At 49.1% G+C, this 15,163-nt stretch overlaps 1 protein-coding gene across 3 annotated transcripts in view; it reads left to right on the top strand.

Moving 5' to 3' along the window:
• CLPB (ClpB family mitochondrial disaggregase) overlaps positions 1 to 15,163 on the top strand; it is a 73,150-nt gene that overhangs the window by 40,906 nt on the left and 17,081 nt on the right. For all 3 annotated transcript variants that reach the window (XM_054654331.2, XM_077174460.1, XM_054654329.2), the window contains exons 6-7: positions 4,543 to 4,640; positions 10,677 to 10,791. In XM_054654331.2, coding sequence (XP_054510306.2) covers positions 4,543 to 4,640; positions 10,677 to 10,791 — 213 coding nt within the window. The remainder of the gene's footprint in view (positions 1 to 4,542; positions 4,641 to 10,676; positions 10,792 to 15,163) is intronic.

Here is a 15,163-nt window from a genome sequence, read left to right as displayed (position 1 = left end):
CTCCAAGAGGACCTCTCCTTGCTGGTTGCTACCTGCCCTTGTCAGCATCTGACCTTCGTCTCAGAGCTCTGGGTATCTGCTTTTCCATGTAAACTCTACCCCAGAAACATCTAATTCTTAGTTAAGTCTAAATCCTTCCTTCACAAAATCACATAATGATTTGAAAGGGATGTTAAGCTCATCCAGTTCCAACCCCCTGCCATGGGCAGGAACACCTTCCACTAGAACAGGTTGCTCTAAGACCCATCCAATCTGGCTGGACAAATTTAGGTTGGAAAGGCTTCTTGTGTTTTGAGAGTGAGGCCACTGGACCAAGGGAGCACAGATCTTGTTCCCTGGAGCTCTGTGAGGGCTGCTGCCAGCCCAGGGCTGTGCATTAGGCAGCATTTGATGTGGTGGAACTGGAGCTGGTGCAGGTGCAATGTGTGTGCCCAGGTGGACAATAAGACCAAGGGGATCTTGGCTTGTGTCACCAATAGCATGGCCAGCAGGACAAGGCAGCCCTGGCATAGGCTGCCCAGGGCAGTGGTGGAGTCCCCATCCCTGGAGGGACTTAACAGATGTGTAGATGTGGCACATGGGGACATCCTGGTCTAGGGTGATGGCCATTCAGTGTGTCCACTTCCAGCACCCTCAGCACCAACCACCATGGCTTTGGTACTTCCAGGCTCCAGGCTCCTCTTTCTGGGATTTAGTTCCCTTCAACAGAAAAAAAAGAGTTTATTTCCCACTCACTTCTGGGATATTTGATCCAGCAGAGTCTGCTGCAGGGAAAGGAATGCTCCCCAAGTCCCCTCGGTGTGCTGGAGCACAGGATGGGTCCAAGGCAGTGACCTAGGCAGAATGGGTGCTCACAGGGCCTGGTAAAAGATGTTGAGGTACTCCTGGGTGCAGTGCCATGAGGAGCAGAGAGAAGTGCCCTCAAGGTTCATCCTTGCTGCCTCTACCCAGACCTTGCCTGTACCTATCCTGCCCAGGGGACAAGTGTGCTCAGACCCTCCACTCAGGACAAACTCGGTGCTGGGGTTCTATATTGGAGAGAATAGCTTTACACTGGTGAGAATGGCTTTGTACTGATTCAATGGCTTTATACTGGGGAGAATGGCATCCCTATTCATGGCAGGAGGATTGGAAATAAATGGTCTTTATGGTCCCTTTGGACTCAAACCAGTCAGCAATTCTGTGATTCTATGAATGGTTTTATAGTGGGGAAAAGTACTTCAAACTTCTCCCCAGTTTTATACTGGGGAGAGTGGCTTTATGCAGTGGCTGTATTATGTAGGTGGGGATTTGTATCTTCTCCGAGATAACAAGCGATAGATAAGACAAGAGGAAATGGCTTCAAGTTGTGCCAGGGGAGTTTTACGTTGGTTATGGGGAAAATTCCTTCCCTTGAAGAGTTGTCCAGCCCTGGCACAGGCTACCCAAAGCCGTGGTGGAGTCTCCATCCCTGAAAGGGATGGCCATGTAGTTGTGGCACTTGGGGACGTGGGTTAGTGGTGGCCCTGGGGGGATGGTTGGACCCAATGGTTTCAGAGGGCTTTTCATACCGAAAATGTTCTGTGATTCTGTCCTTGTTGAATGGCTTTATAGTGGGAGAATGGCTTTCCCTGACTTTGGTGACTGAAGCTGTGCCAGAGACTTGTGCAAGCACTCAGTTTCCACCTCCACCATATTGTTCCTTCTGGACACCAGAGAAGGAAGATGGGAGACATTGAACATTTTGGCATCTTGTCTTTCCGTAACACAGGTCACCACAGGCCACTGCTGCTGCCCAGCTCATTTGCAGGCAGGACCTCTGGAGTGGCATCAGACAGGGGCTGTGTCATGCCAGTTCTCTGTCCCCACACCCACTGCTGGGAACAGCTCAGGACCCAAACACTCAGCCAGAGGCTGCCTGTGGGTATGCCCAGGAGCAGGAGGTTTCACACCATCTGGCTGGGCTGTGAAACAAGGTCCTCAAGAGTCCTTTCCTCGTCCCAGTACTCAGGGCTTTCTCAAGCTGTGATCTGTCCACTCTTCGGAGCAGTGTCATTCTCTGGTTGTCCATATGAGATTCCAATGCCACTGTGTGCCCTGTCCTGTCTGTTAGAAGTGTGAACCTTGTTCTGGCTGCAGCAGGCTCAGACCTGCTAGTCTTCTGCCCTGACAGGATGGAGTGACAAGAGCAGGGTCTTGGGGCTGCTGAGGACACAGGGAGCATCACTGGGATGTTTCTCCAGGTTTTGTCTGTGCCCTTTGGCATTCTCCTTTTCCCCCTGCTATCTCTCCCTCCTCCTGCCATCCCCGTCCCTATCCTGACAGCAGTGGGGGACCTAAGTACCAGTATCCACTGCGTCGCCAGCTCTATTGACAGTTATCCAGAATCTGAAGGAATTCAAGACAAATTGTTAAGAGGATGGAGTTAATAAAATTTGAAAAATTGAGGCCTGTCACTCCACTAAACTTTTTTCGATCCCACTGACAGAAACATATTTCCCCAATGAGTGACCTTCTGCAGCTGCTGCAGCGCCACAATGCGGGGCGGGTGCAGCGAGAGAACCCCCACGCTATTTATCAAATATTATCAGCCAGGGCCTTCTAATATGAGCATGGAGGGTGGGAGGAGGCCACGGGCTCATACAGCCTGAGGTGCTGCCCAGGTGTCCATCTCCAGCTACAGACAGCGAGTGGGAGGTGACAAATTGCCTTCTATTAAGTCGTGGAAGGTTGACGTCCCCTTGGATACTGCTGCAGCCTGTGGCACAGGGTGGGAGAGGGCAGGAGAGGAGGTGGGGATGTGGAGTGGGGTCAGCCAGGGCACCGACAGACCAGTGGCCACTTTTACCTTCTATTAGCAAGCCAAGTGATACTGTTATTTATGGCAGCATAATATTTTATTGCTGCCGGTACTCGAGGTTGGAATCGACCAGTTATAGGAGTCGGGTTCTATCAATTATTGCAGCAATTAGTCAAGTCGTCAAAGCCATTAACAGGGGGATTAGGCCAATATTGGAGAGCCATTATTGATAGATCCAGGGCAAAGCCAAACAAACCCTCCATCAGAAATGAAAGCATGCTTAGCCTCGAGTATGTCATCATTTGGAGAAGTCAGGAACATGCCCCACTGGTCACTGCACAGACCCAGGTGGGTTTTGGCGGGGGGGGGGGGATCATGGGAGCACTGTCTCTTTAATGGATATGGAGCAGCCAGCCCCAGCAGTGTGTAATCTCACCTGTCTTGTTCATGGTCTTTATTTGTGAAGACAAGGCTTGCCATAGAAATTAGTCCATGTCAAATGTTTATGGAGCACATTTTTCATTCTGTAAGCAAATATAGTTCCTTGATGCCAGTGCCTAGGAATGGCTAATCTCTGCGGCTCCACTCCCGCAGACTCCTCTTACTTCATTCATCTGTTCTGATTGCTGCTTGCCCTTACCGAGCACTCCTGGTGCTTTATGCTGTCTCATGGCACAGAAGCAGCTGGGTCTGCCTCTGACAAGGTACTTGTCTCACTCCCATGTTTTCAGCAGGGTCACAGAATGATTCAGGCTGGAAGGGACACCAGTGGAGTCACCTGGACCAACTCCCCTGCTCAGGCAGGAGCACATTACACAGAATTGCAGTGGAAGGATTGGAATAGAAGACATCCCGGACCTGCTGAGCACAGTTATGGGTGTCTTCCTCCACCAGATTGCTTTCCAAGGCTTGATAACTAGTGGGAGGGTCAGTTTCAGCACCAGTTTGGGGAGTTTGGGACCAATTTGAAGGTTCATTCTCATAAACTCTTGCAGTTAGGAGCTGCTGTGGGGTCATGGAGTGCACCAGTGTTAGTGACAAGTCTCTGCCTTAGAGACAGCTCCTGAGATACTGAGAGTCAGAGATGAATCCCAAGACCTTGTTTGCCCCTCTGGCTATTGCCATTACCCCTGTCTCCTGATATAACTGAGTTTCCCTCTGTATACTTCCTATCACTGCAACTGGACCAGTTTGACATGGAATTCTCTTCTGCAATCCAGTGTATCTAGGAGGGAGAGCTCTCTCCATGTGTGTGTTTCTGTGGGGTGCCCATCCAACTCAGTCTAGCTCAGTCTTTAGGGTTTGTTGGTTTTGGGGGTTTTTTTAATTATACTGCAAGGAAGAGTGGGATTTTCCCCCAGAAGTGCTCCAGGGGCTCAGTGGAGCATCTGGTCCACAGGCAACAGCCAGCTCCAGCTTCAGTTCCAGCTTCAGCTGCTGGCACAGGCAGCATATCCAATTGAAGCCGTAATGGTCCCATGTGGCACCCACAGGACTGAGAGTGGGTGCTTTTGTGAGACTATTTCCTTCTGGTGACCATGTGCTCTCATCCCTGCACAGCAGCTCTTCACTGACAAACCAGCTGTTAGCAGTGACAATCCCTTTTCTTCCTCCCTGGAGATCCATGCTTGTACATTCTCTCTTTCTGATCCAGACACCCTCCAGAGCAAAGGAGGGGACACAAGCAAGGATATGCTTCCTGCTCCTTCTGCCCCAAGACTGAACTCTGAGCTCCTGATCTTACTCATTTCTTGTGCTGTCAGGTGCCAACCCCCTGCAGAAGAATGAAATGGGACACACACCCCTGGATTACGCCCGTGAAGGGGAGGTCATGAACCTTCTGAGAGCATCAGAGGCAAAGGTGAGCCTGAGATTCTGGCCAGTTTGGGTTTCCTCTCTCACTACAGGAACAACTTTAAAGATGTTGCATGGATGTGGCATGTGGGGACATGGGTTAGTGGTGGCCTTAGCAGTGCTGGGTGAGCAGCTGAACTCGATGATCTGAAAGCTCTTTTCCAACCTAAATCATTCTATGATTTTAGGGTACAAGCGATAGAAGGCCACCTTAGCACCCCTCCAGTTCCATCCTTTTCCAAAAGAAGTCTGTAAAAATTAAGAACACAATGCATAAGGAAAAACATCCACTTCTGTAGTATTTTAACTGTGGCTGTGCCCACCTCCTCCAAGTTACCATTTCTCACTCAGGAGTGACCTGCCCAGGACCGGTAATGCTGCTCTGTAACCCCTGGATGCAGTAAAACCCAGAGCCTGTTTTTACTGTATTTTCTGAAACTGTCAAACAAGCAGGGCTGAGAATCAGAGTCCAGCTATGGCCTGGGATCCAGGTGTTCATGTGCACCAACCTAAGGTAAAAGGCACCCATTTCCATGGTGGGATCTCATCCCTTCAGCCTCCATGTCCCATTTGCTTTAAAGAAGGTACAGAAACACATTTGCCATCATGGTTCCAATAAAAATGCCAGGAATCAGTACATTTGTGGAACAGTGGGCTACTAGATAATGAGGGATCTGCAGTTAGATCTCAGGGATTTAAAATTCCTGGGCAGAGGCCTTGTTAATTATCAATGGGTAGGAGAGGCCATCACAGCAGTGGCAAGTGATGCCTCATCCCTGGAAGTGTTCAAGGCCAGACTGGATGGGGTTTGGAGCAACCTGGTCTAGAGGAAGGTGTCTCTGCCCGTGGCAGGGGTTGAAACTGGGTGAGCTTTAAGATCACTTCCAACCCAAACCCTTCTGTGATGCCTTGTGAGCATCATCTCTCCAAGCAGCACAGATCAGGTAGGGCAGGGGACTCCCAGATAAGGGGCATTCCCTTGTCACCAGACCACACGAGCAGGAGCTGAGGCACAAGGGGACCAGGTTTGTTCCTGGCTGCAAAGTTCCTCTGACCTTGTGGACCTCAGTGTTTGTTCTGTGGGTTTGGAATTTAAACTTGCATGCTATAGACCTGAGGCTAACAACTTACCACAAGTGGAGGATGAAGGTAATTAAAACTGTGTCAATTACTGCACTGAGGAGGTATTACCATGAAATAAACCTGCCAGGTGTCAACTGCTGCACTGTCTGTGCTCTCCTCTTAAAAGTCAGCGCTCAGGCAGGAGTTCAAAACCACATTCCCCAGTGCTAAATAAACCTCTGTCCTTAGTAGGGACAGAGTGATCTTTCCTCTGGGGCTCTCCATACTCCTTCCTGGCAAAGGAAATGCTGCCATGGCTGTCCTCTGTGGTCCTGATGGCTGCTTTTGTAGCCAGTATGTGGTCACTATGGCAGCTCTGAGAGGTTTTCATAAAATCATGAAGGAAGAAACCTTAAAGCTCATCTCATTCCAACCCACTGCCATGGGCACGGACACCTTCCACAAGACCTGGTTGCTCCAAGCCCCATCCAACCTGGCCTTGAACACTTCCAGGCATGGAACAGCCACAGCTTCCATAGGCAACCTATGTCAGGGCCTCACCATCCTCACAGAGAAGAATTTCTTCGCAATATCCCATCTAATCCTGCCCTCTGTCTTCCAGGGGGAAGCCATTCCACCTTGTCCTATCCCTCCACATCCTTATTCAGTCACTCTCCAACTCTCTTGGGGCCCTTTAGGCACTGGCAGGGGCTGTAAAGTCTCCCTGGAGCCTGCCCTTCTCTGGGTATACACCTCTAGCTCAGCCTGTCTCCAGAGCAGAGGTGATCCAGGCCTTGGAGTATCTCCATGTTCATCAGCTTCATTATCCATTATCTCTCCAGCATCCCTCCCAAGCATGGCTGCACTTATGAGAAAACACTCCAAGGGAAGAGGTCCATGAGCACAGCACCAGCAGGACCAAACCTTGGCATAAAACCTGCAAAGAGTGACAGTGTCTTTCACCTTACAGAAAAAAATAATTTGAAATACTAAAGGAAAGCAGGATATAAACTGATCAGCCCAGACAATGTCAGTGACATGAGCTAAGCTGTGATAGCTTGTGGAGGTCTGGAGAGGGGTTCTTCCATAGGAAGGGCCAAACAAATCTTGAGGTAATTCTTGTGGGTTTAAAGAAAGGTTAAAATGAGCTTTCACTCCTCCAAACTCCACATAAAAGGTTGTGACCAGATTAGCCAACAGGCAGCTTTCAAATAACCAAAAGAGACATTTTTCTCATGAAATGTGCTTAAACCAGCAACCTGAGGGTGTTCAGGCTGGAAAAAGAAGCATGTGAGTCACAGCTGGAGGTTTGTTTTCTTGGAAGGGCCTATCAAAGGGGATGACTGGGATGAAGTGGACACCAGCTTCTGGTCAGGAGGTCTCACACTGCTACTTCCAGAAGGGCAAGGGCAACTGTATGCTCTTCCTAGCTGAAATATTCCTTAAAAATCCTTCATCAGACACTGATGAAGACAGGGAAGGTCACCAGATAGGTCTGTTAGGGTGCAAAGAGGAGCTGAATGGCAAAGACAGACTTGCAAGAGCCAAGCTCAGTCCAGGCACACTATCCCTCCAGTGACAGAGAAAAGACAGCAGTTTCAAGTGCTTTCCCTCCCTTTTAGTCATAGATACAGAAGTGCTTATTTTAATTTCTTCAGACTGTTTAGCACTGGAAACCAACTCAAGAGTCCTCAACACCAGGCAAGTGTGGTCTAAGATCAGGAAAAGCACACACAGAGTTCTGGTTTGGTTTTTTTTTTTTTTAAGAATAAAGGAAATCAAAATAAATTAAAAATACATATGAAAACTCCTTGTTATTCTGTCACAAGGATATGTAAATAAAATCTATGGGATATGTCCATCCCGTAATAGTTCTGCCTATTCATTCTCTAGCAGTGATTAAAATGAGCAATAAATTCTCAAAGACTCTCAGTGGAATGTGGCTGCTGGGGAGGATGAAACCCCGGGAGCACCAGTTTCCCCCCAGCTGAATATTCATCACAGGCTGGCTTGGCAGTCTGCTGGTTTATATACAAGTACAATCATCTTCCTCAGGAACAGCTCCAGAGATATATTTCCTTTCTCTCCTCCAACTATTACTTAAGCATAAAAACCAAGGCAAGTTTCAAACTGTTCAGGGCAGGTTTCCTTATTGGTGCTGGGCTCAAGAGAGCATTTACCCCAGCAGATAATTCTACCCCTCCTGCTCTTAAAGAGTTCAGTTATTTTATTCTCCACTTTTCTTCCTTAAAACAACATGTGCTGGCAGTCCAGAAGCCCCCTGTGTCCTGGGCTGATCCCACAGCATGGGCAGAAGGTGAGGTGGGGATTTTGCCCCTCTGCTCCACTCAGGTGAGACCCCACCTATAGAGCTGCCTCCAGCCCTGGGGCTCCCAACATCAGAAGGATGTGGAGCTGCTGGAGCAAATCCAAAGGAGGCCACTGAGATGCTCTGAGAGCTGGAGCCCCTCTGCTCTGGAGACAGGCTGGGAGAACTGGGGGTGTCCACCCTGGAGATGGGAAGGTTCCAGGGACAGCTTAGAGCCCCTGCCAGTGCCTAAAGAGGCTGCAAGAGAGCTGGAGAGGGACTCTGGACAGGAGCCTGGGGGAGCAGGACAAGAGGGAATGGTTTCACACTGCCAGAGGGTATTGAGGTTAGATGGGGTATTGGGAAGAAATTCTTCCCTGTGAGGGTGGTGAGGCTCTTGATACAGATTGTGTAGAGAAGCTGTGACTGTCCCATGCCTGGAAGTGTTCAAGGCCAGTTTGGATGGGGCTTGGAGCAACCAGATCTAGTGGAAGGTGTCCCTACCTGTGGCAAAGGGGTTGGAATGCAATGGTCTATAAGGTTTCTTAAGATCACCCTTCTGTGACTCCATGACTGCCATGGCTACCCCAGTGACAGGCAGACAGCTGTTACCACCTGCCAAAGCACAGACTGAGTCCTTCTCTTTTAAAAAATGAATATTTCTGATGCTTTTGGCCTTGCATCAGGAGAACTTCTTAACCCAGTTGAGTGCAGAAGTCTGGTTGTCTCCAACATAAGAGCAGAGCAGTGCTCCCTGCATTGCTCTCCAAGCAGGTAGCACCATTGTGCTCCACTTAAGTGCTGATCCTGAGCCAGGTAAGGATCATCAGGACAATGGAAGATCAGCTGCCAGAGAGTGGGGACACAATCCCCACCAACACCATTGCACACCACAAAGCGAGAAGGTGGGAACAGCTGGATGTGTATGGAGAGGGGAGCAGATGAGAGAGGAGTGGAAGTTTGTGTCTTATGTAAAATCCAGGATTAGTGGGGCTTTTTCTTGGAGGTTCTGTCACCAATGGATCTAAAATACATTTTTCTTGGTGGGTTTTCTTGTCCCAGTGTCCCCTGTACAGTGTAAGCTAAGGCAGATGCTCAGGATGGTCCAGGCGAGCTGCATGGCCCAGCCAGGAGCTGTGTTAGCACTTCTGGCCCACTGAGTAGCTGGCCTGAGTGCAGGGCTCTCCAGAACAGATCCTGAGCAGAAAATGGTACTTGTGCACAGGACTTGTACTGTGTCAGTTTTCCAAGGAGGGAGGGAGAGGGCATTGCAAAGGATGGGTATCCCTTCCTTCTCTTCCTGCACATCTTACCCACTCTCCATAAACCCATGGGAATCATTGGGTGTCCTAACATCACTGATCACATTCCTGCATCTTCCAAAAGGCCAGAGAGGAGAGGGAGAGAAAAGATTTGTCAGGATCCTACAGACACAGACATATGGTGAGGTCGTACCCAGTGCCGGGGGGATCAGCACAGGCAGGATGTCTGTCCCCGAGCTGCTCCACTAGGATCTGCAGGGAAGTTATTGCTCTGTGTGAGGATCAGGGCTCATGGCATCTCTGTTACACGTGAGACTGATAGCACTGGCCAAAATTGGATTGTTCACTATTTATTATTTTTTAACTTCTGTCAGAATCACTGCTAGCCCAGGAGATGTCAGCAGCCTGGCTGGGGGTTATCCACTCCAGCTCCAGCAGCTGGATCCTGCTGCAGCTTTGGCACCTGCCTTCTGGCTTTGCTGGAGGGTGTTTCCCCTTAGTGAGATGGATTCAATGACAGGGTGCAGTTCTGTGGGTGCAGTTACTCACTTGGCAAACCCCATGGGCTCTTTGTGTTCTGTCTTCAGTCTGGCTTTGGGGGATGAATCTTCCCAAGGCAGTGGTCTCAATTGGGAATGTCTGAGCTCAGCTTGTGGAAGGAAGAGTGCTCAGCAGCCTTTCTAAAGATCTTAGAATCACAGGTTTTGGGTTGGAAGGGACTTTACAGCTCACCTAATTTCACCCCCCTGCTGTGGGCAGGGACACCCTCCACTAGACCAAGTTGATACAAGCCCCATCCAACCTTGCCTTGGACACTGCCTGGGATGGGGCAGCCACAGCTGCTCTGGGCATTCTGTGCCAGGGCCTTACCACCCTCACAGGGAAGAATTTCTTCCCAATATCCCATCTAACCCTCAACAGGAAGCCATTCCCCCTTATCCTGTCACTCCATGCCCTTGCCCAAAGTCCCTCTCCAGCTCTCTTAGATGTAAGGCACAGTGATACTCTGCCACCCCTGCAAGATCTGATTGGAATCTTTGAACAGAAAATGGTTGGAGGGTAGGAAGACAAACTAGGTAGAATAGGACTTTATTTCCCAAAATAAACAGCACCTAATGATTAAGAGCTGTTGAGCAGTGCCATTGTTCCCTCTGTCACCAGTACAGAGGTAGCACAGGGTCTGGTTTCCCATCAGCAGAGCAGGATCCCTATTCCCACTCACCCCAGCTGCCATCCATGACAGATTCAGAAATTACTTCTTTCCAGGGCTGGTGCATCCAGACCAAACTGCATCTGCCCTGGGGATGTTCTGGCTCCATGTCAGAGAGATCCCCATACAGGGCTCTGACATCTGTGTAGTGACCCAATGCTGTGTAAAGTCTCTGATCCCTATGTTTTCTTCCCTCCACAGTTCCAGGAGGAGCAGCGCAGGAGAGAGGTGGAGGAACGGCGGAGATTCCCACTGGAACAGCGGCTAAAGGAGCACATCATTGGTCAGGAGAATGCCATAGCCACAGTGGGGGCAGGTAGGACCCTTCACATGCTGCCGACTCTGCCCTCCACACCTGCTCCACAGGGGAGACAAGCTGTTGCCTCAAGCCTTGATCTGAGGCTGCCTCCGGGCAGCCTTGCAAGGTTGCTGGGGAATTCACAGTGGATGCCCCATCCATGGAAGTGTTTAAAGCCAGGCTGGATGGGACTTTGAGCAATATGGAAGGTGTCCCTGCCCATGGCAGAGAGTTGGATCGAGATGAGCTACCTCCCAACACAAACCATTCTGCGCTTCTATGTAATCAAGGCTCTGGCAATCTGGGCTGGGTTTGATTTGCCAGTCCAAAGCCTCTGGATCCTGTCAATAATTCCTGACCCTCCATGCATCCCAGTTAATGCCTGAAAATGGGATAGCAAAATAAGAGCTGTTGAGGCCAGGGCAGAATCACAAGGAACGTGCTGTCAGAAACACAAACCCTTTGCTTTTAGTTAACAAAGAGGAGCCCAGTGTGGGCTGGGAGCTGAGGAGGAACCGGGAAGGAGCTGGGAAGGAGTCTACGCTCCTGCAAAAACAACAGCCACCCTGTGTGTTCAGAGAACGGCTGTGCCTGGGGGCAGCAGCCCGGCTAATTGGGGAGCTGTGATTAATGGGCAGTGCCTGTTCCTGACACAGGTGGCGTTTCTGCGCATTAACGTCCTTGCCTTTATGGAGGTTTTTCTTATTGAATTATAGGGAATGTGCTTGATACCCCTACAGCCTCAGGATATTGGACCAAAAGGTAGTGGGAGACTCTCTGTCCCCTCCTCCCCCCCCTTTCCCTTCTGTCCAGTTTTTCTTTTCATTTTCTTTTCTTTTTGTTTTCTGTCCAGAAGGATGAATTTTAAGACAGGACTTTCTCTCTCAAGCGCTTCCTCTCTATCTTTGCTATTTATTTTGTGCCCAGCTGGTTTTCCTGCTGCTTTGTAGACCCTACATCCCTCCACTCTGCCCTCACCACTGCCATTTGCTGGTGAGCAGACCTGCCACACACCACATCTTCAGATCCACCAAGCCTGCCTGATATGTTTAATTTATAACTGGTGCCTTAATTGAATAATTGGATTTAATCTGTCACTCGGTGCATGATTCAAACAGTCTCCAGAGGGGCTTAGCCAGAATACAAAGGGAACGTGTGATCTGGGGTTAGAAACACAAGGTCTGGAGCAATGGGGATAGAATGGAGTCACAGAATTATGGAATAATTTAGAAAAACCCTCTAAGATCACCAAGTCCAGCTGTTATCCCAGCAACCCCCTGCAAGGGGATGCACTGGGAACACTGGTGGGGAGCTCACTGCAGCCACAGCCCCAACAGCATGGCATCACTGCCAGAGGGAAAATCCTCCCCCAATGCCTCCATAGGATATACCCAAGCCCTGCAGCACTCTTTTCTGATATGTGGAGCAGGACAGGACTGGGAGAAGGTGGATGATGGTTAACTGATGGTGACTGGGCATCTCCCAGTGTAAAAGGTTTCTACCGCTGCCTGACTGGTTGATAGTGGGAGGCAGCTTGGCCACCCTCTTCAATGGATGTAGATGTTCAGTTCATCTTAACAAAATCCCCATTAAATATTCCATCTCCTGACATCAGAAACAGGCAGGTCATTGCTGCCATCTCAGGAACTGCTGGGATTCTCTAACTGGTACATACAAATGAGCAGCTAAAATGCTTAGGCTTGTTTTTCCAGGCACTTCCATAAATGGTTGAGCTCTGGATCTGATTAGGGCTGCTTTGCCTTTTCACTGGAATATGAGGAGGCAGAGGGGATCACAACATCTCTTCTCTGAAGTTATAAGCTAAAGGAGGCATTTTTCCCAAATATATATATATATGTGTAATTTTTTTTGGTCTAATATCCTAGATATTATTCCAGGTAAAGAATATATTTTTTATATGGATATACCATGTTTGCTGGTCAATACTCACTTAGAAGTAGGGTGGTTCAAACCTACCACTTCCCCTTTTCAGGGGGAATAAACCTTGAGGGTTGAAGCAATCTGTTCCAGCTCTTCCTGAAGTTGAATAAGGAGAGAGGAAGGAAAAGTGTTGTTTATTTTTCAGGATTTTGAAGAAAGGGTAGTGCAGAAAAATCTATGTTTTAATGATAATATTCCCAATTTTAGAAGCTATGATATTGAAAATCAGTCAGTGTTTCAAAAGTGTAGGGAAATGGATGAGGAGGACTATCATCCTGCTTGGTCCAAAGGAAACTGGGGTTATTTTGGACAATATAGGGCTGTTTTTTGATGTGTGTTGCTGCCTGCAGGTCAGGTGAAACTTTGCAAGGACACAGCTTTGATCTAATTTGGGGTTCCATAAGCCTGAGCCACCAGCAGCAGGGCTGGAAGAGAGCTTCTTTGGGAATGCTGCAGACCCTGGAGCATCACTGCAGTACCTGGGTAGAAGCAGTGATCCCAGGATGGGCTTGGCCCCAGAGCCTTCGCCCTGCGGTACCCCAAACCCGGACAGGCCAAGGAGCCCTGCAGAATGAATTGATTTGATAAATGGACATTTATTACACTCACAAATTGGCTGAAACCAATTTCAGTCACATCAAGTGCTGATAACTGCTGGGGTATTGATTTGTGTAAAGTAATACAGTGAATTTATCAGTTCAATAGTGGGCTGAAGGGCCTCTTGGAGACGCAGGGCTGCAGTCACACTGTTACAGATGGACGAAATAAAGCGAGAGCACGGCAGCAATGCCAGGAACAGCTCTGCAGAAGAAGGCCCCAGCGTCATCATCATCAGGCTCTTGTTTTGGACATTGGGGCTGAATGTCATAATGAGATTTCAGCACAGCAGTGTGACCTCCCTCCTGGTATTTATTTATTTATTTATTTATTTATGCCAGGAGGAAGGAAGGGGGCAGCTTTCCCAGAGGCAGAGCATAGATTTCATGCTTGGGTGACAATGAAGAGCGGTCAGCATGGCCAGCAGCTGTTTTGGTAGTGCAGACTCCAAGGAGAAGAGTGCTTCTGTGGCTTTCCTAGCTGGGATTTTTATCCTTGGAACTGGTACTGATGTTCTGCTTTGGTCCAGGATGGGGCTTCTGTTCCTACTGCTGAAGATGAACACTGCACTGGACAGCCTGAGAGAGCCTCCTCCAGCCCCAGTGGTAGAACCTAGGGAGTGGTGTCCCATCCCTAAGGATACCCAGATTTTTTACGTTTTTCCAAACTTCAAGAGTCCTGGAGGAGCTCATCATTTTCAGGCTGCTTGTAGAAAAGCATTTACACTCTGTTGATCTGATTACGCTGCTGACTAGTGACCGTGGAACAGTTTGGCTTAGGCAAGACCTTAAAGCCCATCACATTCCAACCCCCTGACATGGACAGGGACACCTTCCACTAAACCAGGTCGCTCTAAGCCTAATACCAGCCTGGCCTTCTAGGCACAACTTCTCTTGGCAACCTGTGCCAGTGCCTCACTAGCCTCATAGGAAAGAATTTCTTCCTAAATATGATGCTCACATCTACTGACAGAGATCATATGCTGAATCTAAGCTCTGACTTTATGGTAGTTTTTTAAGGGATGCTTTATATCCCTGGAGTTGCTTTGAGTATTTATCCATAAACTCTGGCATCCTGCTGCAGAGGGGAGGGGAAGAAGGCAGCACTTAACCCCACTGTCTTTGGACCCTGAACGTGCTTGACCCTGTGAGTGGTCACTCCATGCCCCAAAGCAGAAGTTTATTACTTTTATTACCATTATTATCTTAGCTGAGATAGCTGCAGGAATTATTGGCGGTTGTGTTACTCCCCATCAGTTTTTATGAAATTTCCCACCCCAGGTGTTTGACCTCTCGTTCATTGCTGTAAAGGGTTGAGAAGGAACTTGTGCAGTGCTGGGAAGGGCACACAGAGGGATGCAGCACAGACCCTTCCCTGCACCGCCCTGTCAGTGGCAGAGCATTTTCTCCTCCTCATCTCCTGTGATGGCTGTTTCCAGGGATGACATGGTAAGGGAGCAGCTGAAGGACAGGATGGGATTCCCACCAATCTTTGCCCAGGATTTTGAACAGAACCAGATTGCTGGCTGCAGCCAAGCTGGTCTGTCATGCTGATATGCCCAGGCAGGGTGAGATGGAGCCAGGCACCAGCCAGTGCTGCATCTGGCCTTGGCCCAAGCTAATGAAGCCTTGGCAGGAGTCAGGGATCATTAGCATGGCCAGGGGGACAGGTAATGCATCTGCCTGTGCCCAGGCATGGAATGGCAAGTCCTTGAGGCACTGGGGTTCTGCTCCCACTAAATGCACAATCCCAGTACTCAGTCCCATTTCTGAAGGGGTTGGAACTGTGGTCTTTAAGGTCCCTTCCAACCCACACCCTTCTAGAGTTACATGATTCTACATGCCTTGGATTT

This window comes from Agelaius phoeniceus, chromosome 2 (assembly GCF_051311805.1).
Source record: "Agelaius phoeniceus isolate bAgePho1 chromosome 2, bAgePho1.hap1, whole genome shotgun sequence".
Lineage (NCBI taxonomy): Eukaryota > Metazoa > Chordata > Aves > Passeriformes > Icteridae > Agelaius > Agelaius phoeniceus.
The sequence above is the reverse complement of the archived record's forward strand: the minus strand, read 5'-3'. Positions and strand labels throughout refer to the sequence as shown.